This window comes from Eleutherodactylus coqui, chromosome 7 (genome assembly GCF_035609145.1).
Source record: "Eleutherodactylus coqui strain aEleCoq1 chromosome 7, aEleCoq1.hap1, whole genome shotgun sequence".
NCBI classification, from domain to species: Eukaryota; Metazoa; Chordata; class Amphibia; order Anura; family Eleutherodactylidae; genus Eleutherodactylus; species Eleutherodactylus coqui.
This window is the reverse complement of record NC_089843.1, coordinates 44,161,424-44,175,857: the sequence shown is the minus strand read 5'-3', so window position 1 is coordinate 44,175,857 and position 14,434 is coordinate 44,161,424. Positions and strand designations below refer to the sequence as shown.

General features: G+C 42.9%; 1 protein-coding gene across 1 annotated transcript in view; it reads left to right on the top strand.

The window, feature by feature from the left end:
• The first annotated feature begins 2,749 nt into the window (after window positions 1–2,749).
• LOC136572410 (nicotinamide N-methyltransferase-like) overlaps window positions 2,750–14,434 on the top strand; it is a 36,858-nt gene continuing 25,173 nt past the window's right edge. The window contains exon 1 of the mRNA XM_066572949.1: window positions 2,750–2,927. Within this exon, the coding sequence (XP_066429046.1) occupies window positions 2,777–2,927 (151 nt within the window). The 5' untranslated portion in view covers window positions 2,750–2,776. The remainder of the gene's footprint in view (window positions 2,928–14,434) is intronic.

Sequence of the window (14,434 nt, the reverse complement as noted above, 5' to 3'; positions counted from 1 at the left end):
ATATATAATATATACTGACAACACTACACTTCTGGCTGAAAACATCTGAACTGACTCATGCTGACATTTCAAGAAGGAAGCAAGAACATGGGATCGCGACTGAACATCGAGAAAATAAATATGATGATGACCTCTGAAAATAGAATATGCAGCATAAACATACACAATGAAGGAATGGAGACAGTCCAGAACTTTGTTACTTTATTTGGTTCCAAGATTGACAGAAATTGGGACACAACATTTGAAATCAAGAGATGATTACCCTGTGTATAGAAAACAACAGCAAGCGTAAATGTTCAATGGGAAATAAGTATCTGAGCACAGCAACTAGCCAGGCCAGTCAGTGTGATTGTCATCTCCATAAACACTAATGGTTGTGCGAAAAGGATAATCAAGCAGACAGAAGAATGATCAATGCCTTCCAGTTGTGGTGTTGGAGGCAACATATAAGCACCCCATGAATAGTGACAATCAGCAGCAAAGTTCTGGATCCACCCGATTTTTGGCATTTTTCATATCTTTTTAAACATTCTAACAGTTTATTTGTTTATATTTTTATAGCCCCAATATACGACTTGACCAGTAGGAAGCCTAGATTGCAAGTGCAATACCCCCAATTGCTTAGTATTGCAGTATATTATGACTGTCAGCCTAATGCTGACAAGCTTTCTCTAGTAAGATCCAATTGATGTATAAAGGTAACAGATGTGTGAACTATTATTAAAATCCATGCTGCCATGATAGCCCATCAGCACCTTGCAATCTCATTAATGGGTGCTGAAGGGTATGACAGTGCCTCTATCCAACCCCTTCACTGCTGTAGTGCATATCTAATGGGATAAATGGCTGGGTTCAGAGTTATCTCTCATTCCAGCCATTGTAGTTGTTTGTGAGCTGTAAAATGCATCTGATATCTCCTGCTTATGGTGCATGCTAAGCTCCTGAGCCCCTGCAATCAGTGTAGTGTACAGCGTAGTATGTTTAGTCCCATCTGTCCATGACATAATTGTTTTGGCTTATAACCAGTGGTCTTCAGTATTTCAGCCCCTCTATAACGTACATATGCTAATAGGATACATGTAAAAGGGTTATCTTCATAAAACAATCATTTTATTTGTTAAAACCCATACGATAAGCTTAAAACATAGAGATGAGCGAGCACCAAAATGCTCGAGTGCTCGTTACTCGAGTCGATCTTTCAGTGATGCTCGAGAGTTCGTTTCGAGTAACGAACCCCATTGAAGTCAATGGGCGACTTGAGCATTTTTGTATATGACTGGTGCTCCGCTAAGGTTTTCATTTGTGAAAATCTTAGCAAATCACCAAAGTCATGTAAAAAAACAGAAATGGATAGGGCAGGCAAGGAGCAACATGCAGGGCTGCATTTCGGGCTCCGAGGTCTCACTATTAAGCCACAATAGTGGCAAGAGTGAGACCCCCCCCCTGCACTGTCAGCATAAAGATCGTTCTCCTCTGCCACAGCTGTAACAGCTGTGGCAGAGAAGAACGATGTTAGCTCATTGAATTCAATGGAGCCGGCAATACAGCCGGCTCCATTGAAAGCAATGGGCTGCCGGCGAGCGCGGGATGAATTTTCGGGAAGGGCTTAAAAATATAAGCCCTTACCTGAAAATCATCCTAAAATGTGTAAAAAAAAAAAAAAAAAAAAATGTATATTCACCTTTCCGCTGCAGCCGGAGTTCAGCCGCGTCTGGCCAGCTGTTCTCCTGAATTGCTTTCTGTAGTATTCAGCAGGTGGCGATTTAAAATCCCCGCCTGCTGAATGAGCTGCCTCTGATTGGTGAAATTCATCCAGAAATGTGTAAAAAGTAAAAAAAAAAAAAATACTCACCTTGTCCCAGCAGACGAAGTTCAGCCGCGGCCGGCCGGCAGTTCTCCTGAACTGCTGTGAGTAGTATTCAGCTTTTATTTCCTTTATTCAGATTTTAAATCCCCCACTGCTGAATACTACTCACAGCAGTTCAGGAGAACTGCCGGCCGGCCGCGGCTGAACTTCGTCTGCTGGGACAAGGTGAGTATTTTTTTTTTTTTACTTTTTACACATTTCTGGATGAATTTCAGGGAAGGGCTTATATTTTTAAGCCCTTCCCGAAAATTCATCCCGCGCTTGCCGGAAGCCCATTGCTTTCAATGGAGCCGGCTGTATTGCCGTCTCCATTGAATTCAATGGTCAGTGCTCGTTTAATCGACCCAGCCACTCACTGCAGGGGGGTGGGATAGGGCTGGAACTTCAAAGGAGGAAGTTGTAATGCCTTTCCTGTGTTTCTATTTGCCAGAAAAGGGCACAAATTTCTCAGGGAAGGAAATGTAATGGAGTCGAGTACCGCGTGGTGCTCGTCTCGAGTAATGAGCATCTCGAGCACCCTAATACTCGAACGAGCATCAAGTTAGGACGAGTATGCTCGCTCATCTCAATTAAAACATAATTAGAGCTCTTTGGAAATAATAATGAATATATTCATCTGAGAAAAATATGATGATTTGAAGGAATGCAGTGAAGAAAAAAACAGAAAAATATGCTGTTTTACCAAGGCAAGAGTGGTCCCTTTAAGGGGTTAAATAGTGAGTAAAAGATCAACAACATATATTAGCAATGTGATCCCGAGGTTCCTATTTACATCCTCCTAGTATGTATGACATGTGAGGGCATATCACTGAAACACATATGATATTTATAAAGGAGGGACCTGATGAAATTCTCTATAAACCTCAGTTTATTTTACTAACATTACTATTCTAAGAGAACAGACACACCATGGACTCCAGCTGTAAGAAGATTTACTGTTCCCATGAGCTTGATGCCAAGAATCTGTTTGACACCTTCTTGTCTGCACATGTTCCATACTCATTTGCTAAGGAAATAACACTAAATGTCGTAAACTCATTTTCCAAGGCATTTAGCACAGGTAAGTTAATCATTACTCATGAAGCATATTGTTCTGTGTAACATATGTATGATATTATGCCATGGACAATGTAAATGTTCATCTATTTACCCAGAAAAAAAAAATGTCATTTGAATTTTAGAAAAAACACACTGGGGCACATTTACTTTTGTTCGTTACACCTTTTTTGGGCATTTTGCATAAAGTATTAAGTAGCTACTTAAGTACTAATTAGGTGTACAAATGAAGCCTTTGCTGAATGCAGCTATTATTCCTTAGAATAATAGAATTCCTTTTTACACGAAGGTTAGCTCACTTAGGTCACCTGCAGACGAGAGGGTCGGATCCGGCAGCGAGAATTCTCGCCGCGGGACCCGACCCGAGAGCCTGCAGGGACGAGCGCGTACTCACCCGCGCCTGGCGGCCCCGGCTCTTTCATGTGCCGGCTGCGGCGCAGCCGGCGCATGCGCAGACCGGAGCCGGCGGCCGGGTGAGTGCGTGCCCCGCACAAAAATAGGACATGCCGCGGTTTGTTTGCCGCGCGAGATTTCGCGTGGCCAAACCGCGGCCGTCTGCATAGGAGTGCGTATTGTAATGCACTCCTATGCAAACTTTCAGTGGCGGAAATCCCGCGGGAAATACCGCCGCGGGATTTCCGCCCGTGTGCAGGCGGCCTTACTAGGTCGGCTCAAGTGATCTTTCTTATAAAGGCTTAGAAGTCACCTATTTGTTTAAAACCTGTTATTTAGAAGTCGCTGATTTGTATTATGTATTTTTATGTATTTTGATTTCAAGTAATTTACCTTTGATTTGTTATATGTGGGACCTGTTTTCCCATGGAACCCATGTTTTAATGAAGGAAGTGTGGGAGAAATTTGACCAACTGCGTAATTTTTCAAACTGATAAATTTGGATTATTTTGTCTCTCCACATCTCAATGGGTGGGGGGTTTGATTTTCCCCAGCAAAGGGGGATTTGGGCTTTTGCTGCCGCTATCATAAAAGATAGGAGCTCGTCTTTGTTTGGGTTGAAGGACTCTTGTGGTCTATTGAGAATAATTTTGTCGGGGGTTAACTGTATTTTCCTTTTTAGGATCTTTTCCATTTCTCCCTCCACTTCCTCCCAAAAGGGTCTGATTTTATTGCAGTTCCACCAGATATGTAGATACAATCATGTTTGTTCTTGGCATCTCCAACATTTATCTGATACTGCCAATTTATATGTGTACAGCCATTCAGGGGTTTTATACCATCTTGATAGTAATTTGTAATGATTCTCTTGTAAGCGTACGCACGTGGAGATCCCATATGAGGTTCTAAATATTGCCTTGATTTCTGTGTCTGATATCTTTATGTCTAATTCCTTTTCCCAGGAAGAAATGAAGGTGGGTCTACTTATAGCACAATGCGTCGTAAGCATCTTAGTCAGAGCGGATATTGTCTTGTCGACCAGTATTTTATTTTAAAATTTGAGATTATTGCCGAGAGATGAGTAATATGTAAATCTTATAGGTCTCTTTTCGGTGCCAGTGTGTGTATTATGGAGACAGGGTCCTTATGAATAATATGCTGTAAGTCTCGGAGTGAATACTCCTCAAAGATGTTCCATAAATTTTCCGGTGTTCGGATCTCCTGTTGATTGTTAATGAATGGGAGTAGATTTAGAGGTGTATTAGGTGAGGGAGTCTTTGCTAGCAATTTATGGGTTGAGTCCCAGGTCTCGCAGATGCCCCGCAGCAAGATGTTATAGTCTTTGGACCTGTATGATCTCGCGCTTGGGAACCACATGTCCTTTTGGAATTCTTTCCCATATGCTAACTGGATTAGTCCTCTTAATTTTTGGTTGTTTGTTGGGAACATTAGAAGTCACAGTGGCCTCCAAGTCCTTTAAATTATTACTAAACCTTCACAGAAAAGAACTTTACTGATAATTAAAATTTAACCTTTATTTATATATGTCTAAAAGAGCCGTACAGGTACATAAATAAAAAGATTTCCTATTAAACCTACTTGTCCTTAATGTATAGTGTATTTGGACAAACAATAGTGGTTACTTGTCCTTATTTTTCGAGACCCAGAACCACTTTGTTCTTCTACCCACATAGTAAAGGGTGTCGTATGTTTTTAAATCGACACACTCTCATGTGCTGGTAATGTAACTCTGTCAGTTTGTACTCTCTTTTTCGTATCAAGCAGTGAAGCAGAGTAGTTTTCATTGGGTAGTTATTACAATTCTCAGATGACTGCTCCACATATATTTTTTTGTGGAGTCAGACTTATTCAAGAAATGGAGCTTCAGTTTATTTTATTCCATCATATCATTCCATCAACACGTTTCTATAACACTGACTGTACGTGTTATTTCATCAGGATGGAAACTATTTGGTTATATCGGATAGATTTCTCAAGAACCGCACATACCCTTGATAATATACTTCAATATAGTGTACTCCACACCCCTATTCAATGGGATATGACTCACTAGTTAGGTGTATCAGCTTCTCTTTAGTGGCATATCAGGCATTCAGTGCATAGTGCATGCCAGTGATAACAGCCGAACACTAAACTATCCCTAAATAGCCCACATTTACGGGGCATACAAAATAAAGAGTCAATACTCTAGCCCAGAGTTTAAGGGTATAGGTAGCAGCCAGACTGGCCGCGATGTTAGCGTAGCAGCCGACCTGGCCGCAATGATAGAGACAGGTCGGCTGCTACGCTAACATCGCGGCCAGTCTGTTATCACTGGCATGCACTATGCACTGAATGCCTGATATGCCACTAAAGAGCAGCTGATACACCTAACTATTGTCTGTCATTATCAGCACAGATAATTGAAATAAATTTGACCACTTATTTTGGTGTCCCAAAAATAGAGGACTCTAAAAGCAGTGAGTCATATCCCATTGAATAGGGGCGTGGAGTACACTAAATTGAAGTATATTATCAAGGGTATATGCGGTTCTTGAGAAATCTATCCGATATAACCAAATAGTTTTCATCCTGATGAAAAACAACGTACAGTCAGTGTTATAGAAACGCGTTGATGGAATGATATGATGGAATAAAATAAACTGAAGCTCCATTTTATCTGAGAATTGTAATAACTATCCAATGAAAACTACTCTGCTTCACTGTTTGATACGAAAAAGAGAGTAAAAACTGACAGAGTTACATTACCAGCATATGAGAGTGTGTCGATTTAAAAACATACGACACCCTTTGTTATGTGGGTACAATAATAAAGTGATTCTGGGTCTCGAAAAATAGGGACAAGTAACCACTATTGTTTGTCCAAATACACTATACATTAACCCCTTCCTGCTGCAGGGCGCAAGTTTACGTCCTGGCAGCAGGGTACTTCCAGCAACAGGACGTAAACTTACATCCTGGAGATAGCACGGGATCACATATGATCCCGTGCTATCCCGCAGCGGGAGCTGGCTGTCAGTCACAGCCGGCGTCCCGCTGCAACAGGTGGGGGGGCATCGGAGATGCGCCCCCCCCCCCCCACTGTTAACCCCTTCCCTGCCGCGATCTAAGTAGATTGCGGCGGGGAAAGAGTTCACAGAAGGAGCGCGCTCCCTCTATGTCTCCGGCCGGCTCTCGTGATAACATCGCAAGAGCCCGGCCTGTCACCATGGTAACAGGACGCCAGACACTGGCGTCCTGTATTGCCTATGCCTATGATCGCTGTATAAGCTGACAGCGATCATTAGGGCAGTGGTTAAAGTCCTCCAGGGGGACTCAAACAGTGTAAAAAACAAAGATTAAAAAAATGAATTTAAAAAATGTAAAAAAAAGAGTAAAAAAAACCAATTTTTTTATGCTTTTTCTCAGATTAGCATAAAAAAAGGTAAAAAAAAAATAAACCCCCACATATTTGGTATTGTTGCATCCGTAACGACGCGTACAATAAGTTGCACATGCTTTTGACTGTGCACGGAAAAAAACGCAAAAAAAACGCTAAAAAACTGAGGCAAAATGCTAATTTTTAGCATTTTGCCTCACTAAAAACGCAATAAAAGGACTTTGAATGCAGTGATTTAGAATAGAAGATTTCCAAAAAAGGGTTTTAATGCAGAAAAGTGGGAAAACCTAAAAAAAATGTAAGAATTTTGGTATCGTTGTAACCGTACCAACCCGCAGAAAAAATGGAATGTCTCATTCATGCTGCATGATTAATGCTGTAAAAAAAAAAAAAAATCTATGGCAGAATTGATGCGTTTTCTCTCCCTGCTATCATTAAAAAAAAAAAGTTTTACAATATATTCTATGTACCCAAAAGTGGTGCCGATAAAAACTACAGTTCGCCACGCTAAAAACAAGCCCTTATACGGCCGTGTCGACGGAAAAATAAAAACGTTATGACTTTTGATAAACGGAGAAGAAAATCCGCCAAAAATTGTTGCGTCCTTAAGCCCAAAATAGGCCATGTCATGAAGAGGTTAAGGACAAGTAGGTTTAATAGCAAATCTTTTTATTTATGTACCTGTACGACTCTTTTAGACATATATAAATAAAGGTTAAATTTTAATTATCAGTAAAGTTCTTTTCTGTGAAGGTTTATTGGGAACATTAGCTCAAGCCATCTGTTTAAATTTATTGCATTATAATATTCCGTGATGTCCGGTAATTAGAGATGAGCGAACGTACTCAGATAAGCACTACTAGTCCGAGTAATGTGCCTTATCCGAGTACCGCTGTACTCGTCTTGAAAGATTCGGGGCGCTCCGCTGCTGACAGGTGAGTCGCAGCAGGGAGCGGGGCAGAGCGGGTGGGAGAGAAGGAGAGAAAGATCTCCCCTCCGTTCCTCCCCGCTCTCCCCTGCATCTCCCCGCTCCGCAGCGCGTCCCGAATCTTTCAGCACGAGCGGGGAGGTACTCGGATAAAGCACATTACTCGGACGAGTAGTGCTTATCCGAGTACGTTCGCTCATCTCTACCGGTAATCCTACTCCTCCCCACTGTCTTCTTCTAACCATTAAAGAGTACACAAGTCTGGGACGTTTGTATTTCCAAAAGAAACTTGAGAGAAGTGAGTTTTTTGAGGAAGGATTTTGGCATGTGAATTGGTACCATTTGCAATTTGTAAAGAATCTTGGGTAATATATAGGTTTTAATGAGATTCTTTCTACCAAACCAAGATATAATAGGGATATTATATGATGATAGTAGAGATGTTTTCTCGGTTAATAAAGGTAGAAAATTGAGTTCAAATAGTTTTGAGAGGTTATTTGTTATTTGTATGCCTAAGTAGTCGATGGAGTGTTCTGCCCATGTATACGGGGTACTACCTTTTAACTCTGCTACTCTGTGTGAGGGTAACAAGACATTTAATAAGATCAAATTGTTTTTATTAACTTTCAAATTGGAGAAGCCACCATAAGTCTCCAGTAACCAGTTTAAGCTGGGAAGGCCCTGCTGAGGGTTTGAGATAAGAAAGAGAACGTCGTCTGCGAAGGCAGCCGTTTGAATGTGGTCTCCACCTATCTTAAATCCCTGTATCTCTGGGTTTTGTCTAACAGCCTGCAGCAAAGTTTCCAGGGTTAGAATAAACAATGTAGGAGATAACAGGCACCCTTGGCATGTCACATTTGTGATGTGAAAAGGTTTGGATAAGGTATTGTTTATTTTTAATCTAGCGTGTGGATTTTAATATAGTAAAAAGATTGCATCAATTAGTTGGGGGGGGGGGGGATTGAATTTGTACAAGACAGCTCTCATGAAGACCCAATCTACTCTTTCAAATGCTTTTTCAGCATCAATTCCTAAAAAGACCAGAGGGTAGAGATGAGTGAGCACCAAAATGCTCGGGTGCTCGTTGCTCGAGTCGAATGTTCCGCGATGCTCGAGGGTTCGTTTCAAGTAATGAATCCCATTGAAGTCAATGCACGACTCGAGCATTTTTGTATATCGCCGATGCTTGCTAAGGTTTCCATTTGTGCAAATCTGCAAAACCTACGAAAGTGATGGAAACGACACAGAAACGGATAGGCCAGGCGAGGGGCAACATGCTGGGCTGCATCTCAGGTTCCTAGGTCCCACTATTAAGCCACAATAGCGGCAAAAGCGAGCCCCCCCATAACAATTTTTACTTTGGACAAACCCTCATTAGCAAGGCACATCTTAGCTAAGCACCACACTACCTCCAACCAAGCACAAGCACTGCCTGCGGGACACACCGCTGCCTCTTCACCTGGGTTATATGCTGCCCAACCCCCCCCCCCTGCACGATCCTGCGTCCGCAGCACACACAAAAATGTCCATGCGCAGCCTTCAGCTGCTTTCATGCCACGCACTGGCTGCATAGCCACATCCCCCTCCTGTCTATTTATAAGTGCGTCTGACATGAGGAGGAACCGGAGGCACACACTGCAGAGGGTTGGCAGGGCCAGGTAGCGACCCTCTTTTAAAGGGGCGGGGCGATAGCCCACAATACTGTACAGAAGCAATGAGAAATCCAATCCTGTGCCACCTCCGTCAGGAGCTGCAAACGTGGGCCTAGCAATGGGGAATCCATGTGCCCACACAGTATTCATTCTGTCAAGGTGTCGCATAGCTCAATTGACACCGCAAAGGGAAAGCCATCTGCACTCTGCCCCCTACCCAAGTCAGTCAGTGTCTTTGTGCCAGATAGGTCAAACACCGCAATGGGAACTAAGTGGGCACCAACAGCATAGGTGGGTCCTAGGCAACCCAAGACATGAACAATTAATAAATCTGAGCGGCTAAATATGGCAGACTTGCACCCCACCGACGTCATAGGCCTTGGCCCACAGCTTTAGCAATCATAGGCAGGAAGCGGACTTTCACTGCACCCAGGACATAGGCCTCTGCACAAACTCTCAGCAATTGTGGGCCTAGAGCGGACTCCAATGCTAGCGTAGCTGTGCACGTCTCATTAGCGCTGTATTGCTCCTGTAGTTTGTCCCAATGCAGTGCACCGGATAGTAGAGCTAACATCAGATTAAATACAGGTGGGCTTTGGTCCACACTGCATGCCCCAGTCAGATTGGGGTATTTTATAAATAGTCACAAGCAGGTACAACTCTGTAATGGGAATTCCGTGTGCACCCACAGCATGGGTGGGTCCCAGGGAGCCACCGGCGGTACATAAATAAGTCCCATTGCAGTGCCCTGCACAGCTGAGCTAACGTCAGATAAAATACAGGTGGGCTTCGGCCCACACAGCATGCCCCAGTCACACAGTTTTTTTTTTTTTTTTTTTTTGGGGGGGGGGCAGATACGTAGAACACCGCGATGTGAAAACTTAGTGCAGCCATACTATGCACAGACCCCTGTAGTATTCCTGTAGCAAACGTATAAGCTGACCCCAATAACAGTTATTCTCTAGTTACAGTATAGACAGACCCCAGTAACATTTTAGTTGCAGCAATATAGACTGACCCCAGAAACATTTATGTAGCTGCATTATTGGCAGACCCCTGTTAAATTTCTGCAGCTGAAGTATAGGCAGACCCCTGTATCGTTAATGCAGTTACGCTCCTTTCCTTTGGCCCAAACAAGTTTCTCCGATAACTGTGGTAATACGAGAGAAAATACATGATGCACATTGCTGACCTCCTGACCCCAAGTGGAAGGAGGAGGTGGCTTTACAAGGCCAAGACAGCATGACCAGGACCTGTTATAGTCTATGTGGGAACCACATTAGTGGGCCCAGGTTCAGGCTGGGTTCCGGGCCTCTACAGTGGATTTTGCCTCCATGGGCAAAATCAAACCTTCAGATCCGCATAACAGCCAATGGACCAAAGTAAAGCCACAGAATAAAAGTGGAAGCGATAACAGCTATGTGGAAAAGCTAATATTTTCTGAGACAAGAAGGGCATTTGATAGCAATGAAAAGGAGATTCTAGGAACTAAACGTCGACACTCCTCCTCATCTCAATCAGAAATATGGAAAGGCTTCATTCATATGTTTTCTGTTGACCATTGCAAAGTGTTAGCAATGCTAGTTTCTGGCTATACCACTCATCTTTGTCAGTATTACCAAAGATGATCACAAGTAAAGGCCTCTGTGCAGGGCTGGGGACAGAGTAGCAGCAGGCACCTATCGTTGGTGGAAGCTGGCCAGCTGAGAGCCACATACTCCCGGTCTGGTTCAAAGTGTTAGCAATGCACGTTTCTGGCTATACCACTCATCTTTGTCAGGAATTACCAAAGATGATCACAAGTAAAGGCCTCATCAATCAGTCCAAAATCAGTCCGGGAGTATGTTGATCTCAGCTGGCCTGCTTCCACCCAGGATATGTGCCTGCTGCTACTCTGTGTCCAGCCCTGCAGGGATGCTGTGTTCTATAGTCGGCTCTATTCCTACCTCAGCTGTACAAATTCATATGTAATTATTATCTGCACCAACAAGATGGAAGCCGCTATTGCTCTACCGGTTGGCTGAAAGCTTCAGCTAGGGATAATCATGGAATACGACCCCGGTTGAATGTAGTTGGTTTGCGGAACTGTGGCCAGGATTAAGAGAGGCGGGGTGGGGGGAGGGGCAGGCATTTCTATGGTGCCGTTTTGGGTGAAATTCTTGGGCTGCCACATAAGGGACCAAAGCTTAACCATTTGCCAAGAATGTTTTCATTGTTGGAGGAGGAGGATTCAGAGGAGGTGGCATTACAAGGCCAAGACACCATGACCAGTACCCGCTATAGTCTGTGTGGGAAGCACATTATAGGCAGACCCCAGTAACATTCCAGTAGTAACAGTAGGGAGAGACCCCAGTAACATTGCATTTGCAGCAGTTCAGACAGACCCCAGTAACATTTCAGTAGTAACAGTAGGGTGAGACCCCAGTAACATTTCATTTGCAGTAGTATAGACAGACCCCAGTAGCATTTCAGTAGTAGTAACAGTATAAACAGAATCCTTTAACATTTCCATAGCAGCAGTATAGGCATAGCCCAGTATTAGTAACATTTTATTTGCAGCAGCATACACAGATCCCAGTAACATTTCAATTGCAGCAGTATTGACAGACCCCAGTAACATTTCAGTAGTAGTGACAGTATAGACAGACCCCCTTTAACATTTCCGTAGCAGCAGTATAGGCATAGCCAAGTATTAGTAACATTTCATTTGCAGCAGCATACACAGACCCCAGTAACATTTCATTTGCAGTAGTATAGACAAACCTCAGAAACATTTCAGTAGTAACAGTAGGGACAGACTCCAGTAACATTTCATTTGCAGCAGTATAGACAGACCCCAGTAACATTTCAGTAGTAGTAACAGTATTTACAGACCCCTTTTAACATTTCCGTAGCAGCAATATAGGCATAGCCCAGTATTAGTAACTTTTCAGTTGCAGCAGTATACACAGACCCCACTAACATTTCTGTAGTTACAGTATACACAGACCTCAGTAACATTTCAGCTGATGCATTATTGACAGACCCCAGCAACATTTCAGTAGTAGTAACAGTATAGACAGACCCCTTTAACATTTCCGTAGCAGCAGTATAGGCATAGTCCAGTGTTAGTAACATTTCATTTGCAGCAGTATACACAGACCCCAGTAACATTTCAGTAGCAACAGTAGGAACAGACCCCAGTAACAGTTCAGTTCCAGCAGTTCAGGCAGACCACAGTATTTCAGTAGTATCAGTAGAGACAGACCACATTAACATTTCCGTAGTAACAGTGGGACAGACCCCAGTAACATTTCCGTAGTAACAGTAGGGACAGACCCTAATAGCATTTCAGTTGTAGCAGCATAGACAGACCCCAGTAACATTTCAGTTGCAGCAGTATAGACAGACCCCAGTAACATTTCAGTAGTAGTAACAGTATAGACAGACCCCTTTAACATTTCCATAGCAGCAGTATAGGCATAGCCCAGTATTAGTAACATTTCATTTGCAGCAGTATACACAGACCCCTGTAACATTCCAGTAGCAACAGTATAGACAGGCCCCAGTGACATTTCAGTAGTATCAGTAGGGACAGACCACAGTAACATTTCAGTAGTAACAGTAGGAACAGACCCCAGTAACATTTCTGTAGTAACAGTAGGGACAGACCCTAGTAACAGTTCAGTTGCAGCAGCATAGACAGACCCCAGTAACATTTCATTTGCAGCAGTATTGACAGACCAGAGTAACATTTCAGTAGTTGGAGTATAGACAGACCACAGTAACATTTCAGTAGTAGTAACAGTATAGACAGACCCCTTTAAGAATTCCGTAGCAGTAGTATAGGCATAGCCCAGTATTAGTAACATTTCATTTGCAGCAGTATACACAGACCCCAGTAACATTGCATTTGCAGCAGTATTGACAGACCCCAGTAGCATTTCAGTAGTAGTAACAGTATAGACAGACCCCTTTAACATTTCCGTAGCAGCAGTATAGGCATAGCCAAGTATTAGTAACATTTCATTTGCAGCAGCATACACAGACCCCAGTAACATTTCATTTGCAGTAGTATAGACAAACCTCAGAAACATTTCAGTAGTAACAGTAGGGACAGACTCCAGTAACATTTCATTTGCAGCAGTATGGACAGACCCCAGTAACATTTCCGTAGCAGCAGTATAGGCATAGCCCAGTGTTAGTAACTTTTCATTTGCAGCAGTATACACAGACCCCAGTAACATTTCAGTAGCAACAGTAGGAACAGACCCCAGTAACAGTTCAGTTCCAGCAGTTCAGACAGACCACAGTAACATTTCAGTAGTATCAGTAGAGACAGACCACAGTAACATTTCCGTAGTAACAGTAGGACAGACCCCAGTAACATTTCCGTAGTAACAGTAGGACAGACCCTAATAACATTTCAGTTGCAGCAGCATAGACAGACCCCAGTAACATTTCAGTTGCAGCAGTATAGACAGACCCCAGTAACATTTCAGTAGTAGTAACAGTATAGACAGACCCCTTTAACATTTCCATAGCAGCAGTATAGGCATAGCCCAGTATTAGTAACATTTCATTTGCAGCAGTATACACAGACCCCTGTAACATTCCAGTAGCAACAGTATAGACAGGCCCCAGTGACATTTCAGTAGTATCAGTAGGGACAGACCACAGTAACATTTCAGTAGTAACAGTAGGAACCGACCCCAGTAACATTTCTGTAGTAACAGTAGGGACAGACCCTAGTAACAGTTCAGTTGCAGCAGCATAGACAGACCCCAGTAACATTTCATTTGCAGCAGTATTGACAGACCAGAGTAACATTTCAGTAGTTGGAGTAAAGACAGACCACAGTAACATTTCAGTAGTAGTAACAGTATAGACAGACCCCTTTAACATTTCCGTAGCAGTAGTATAGGCATAGCCCAGTATTAGTAACATTTCATTTGCAGCAGTATACACAGACCCCAGTAACATTGCATTTGCAGCAGTATTGACAGACCCCAGTAACATTTCAGTAGTAGTAACAGTATAGACAGACCCCTTTAACATTTCCGTAGCAGCAGTATAGGCATAACCCAGTATTAGTAACATTTCATTTGCAGCAGCATACACAGACCCCAGTAACATTTCATTTGCAGCAGTATTGACAG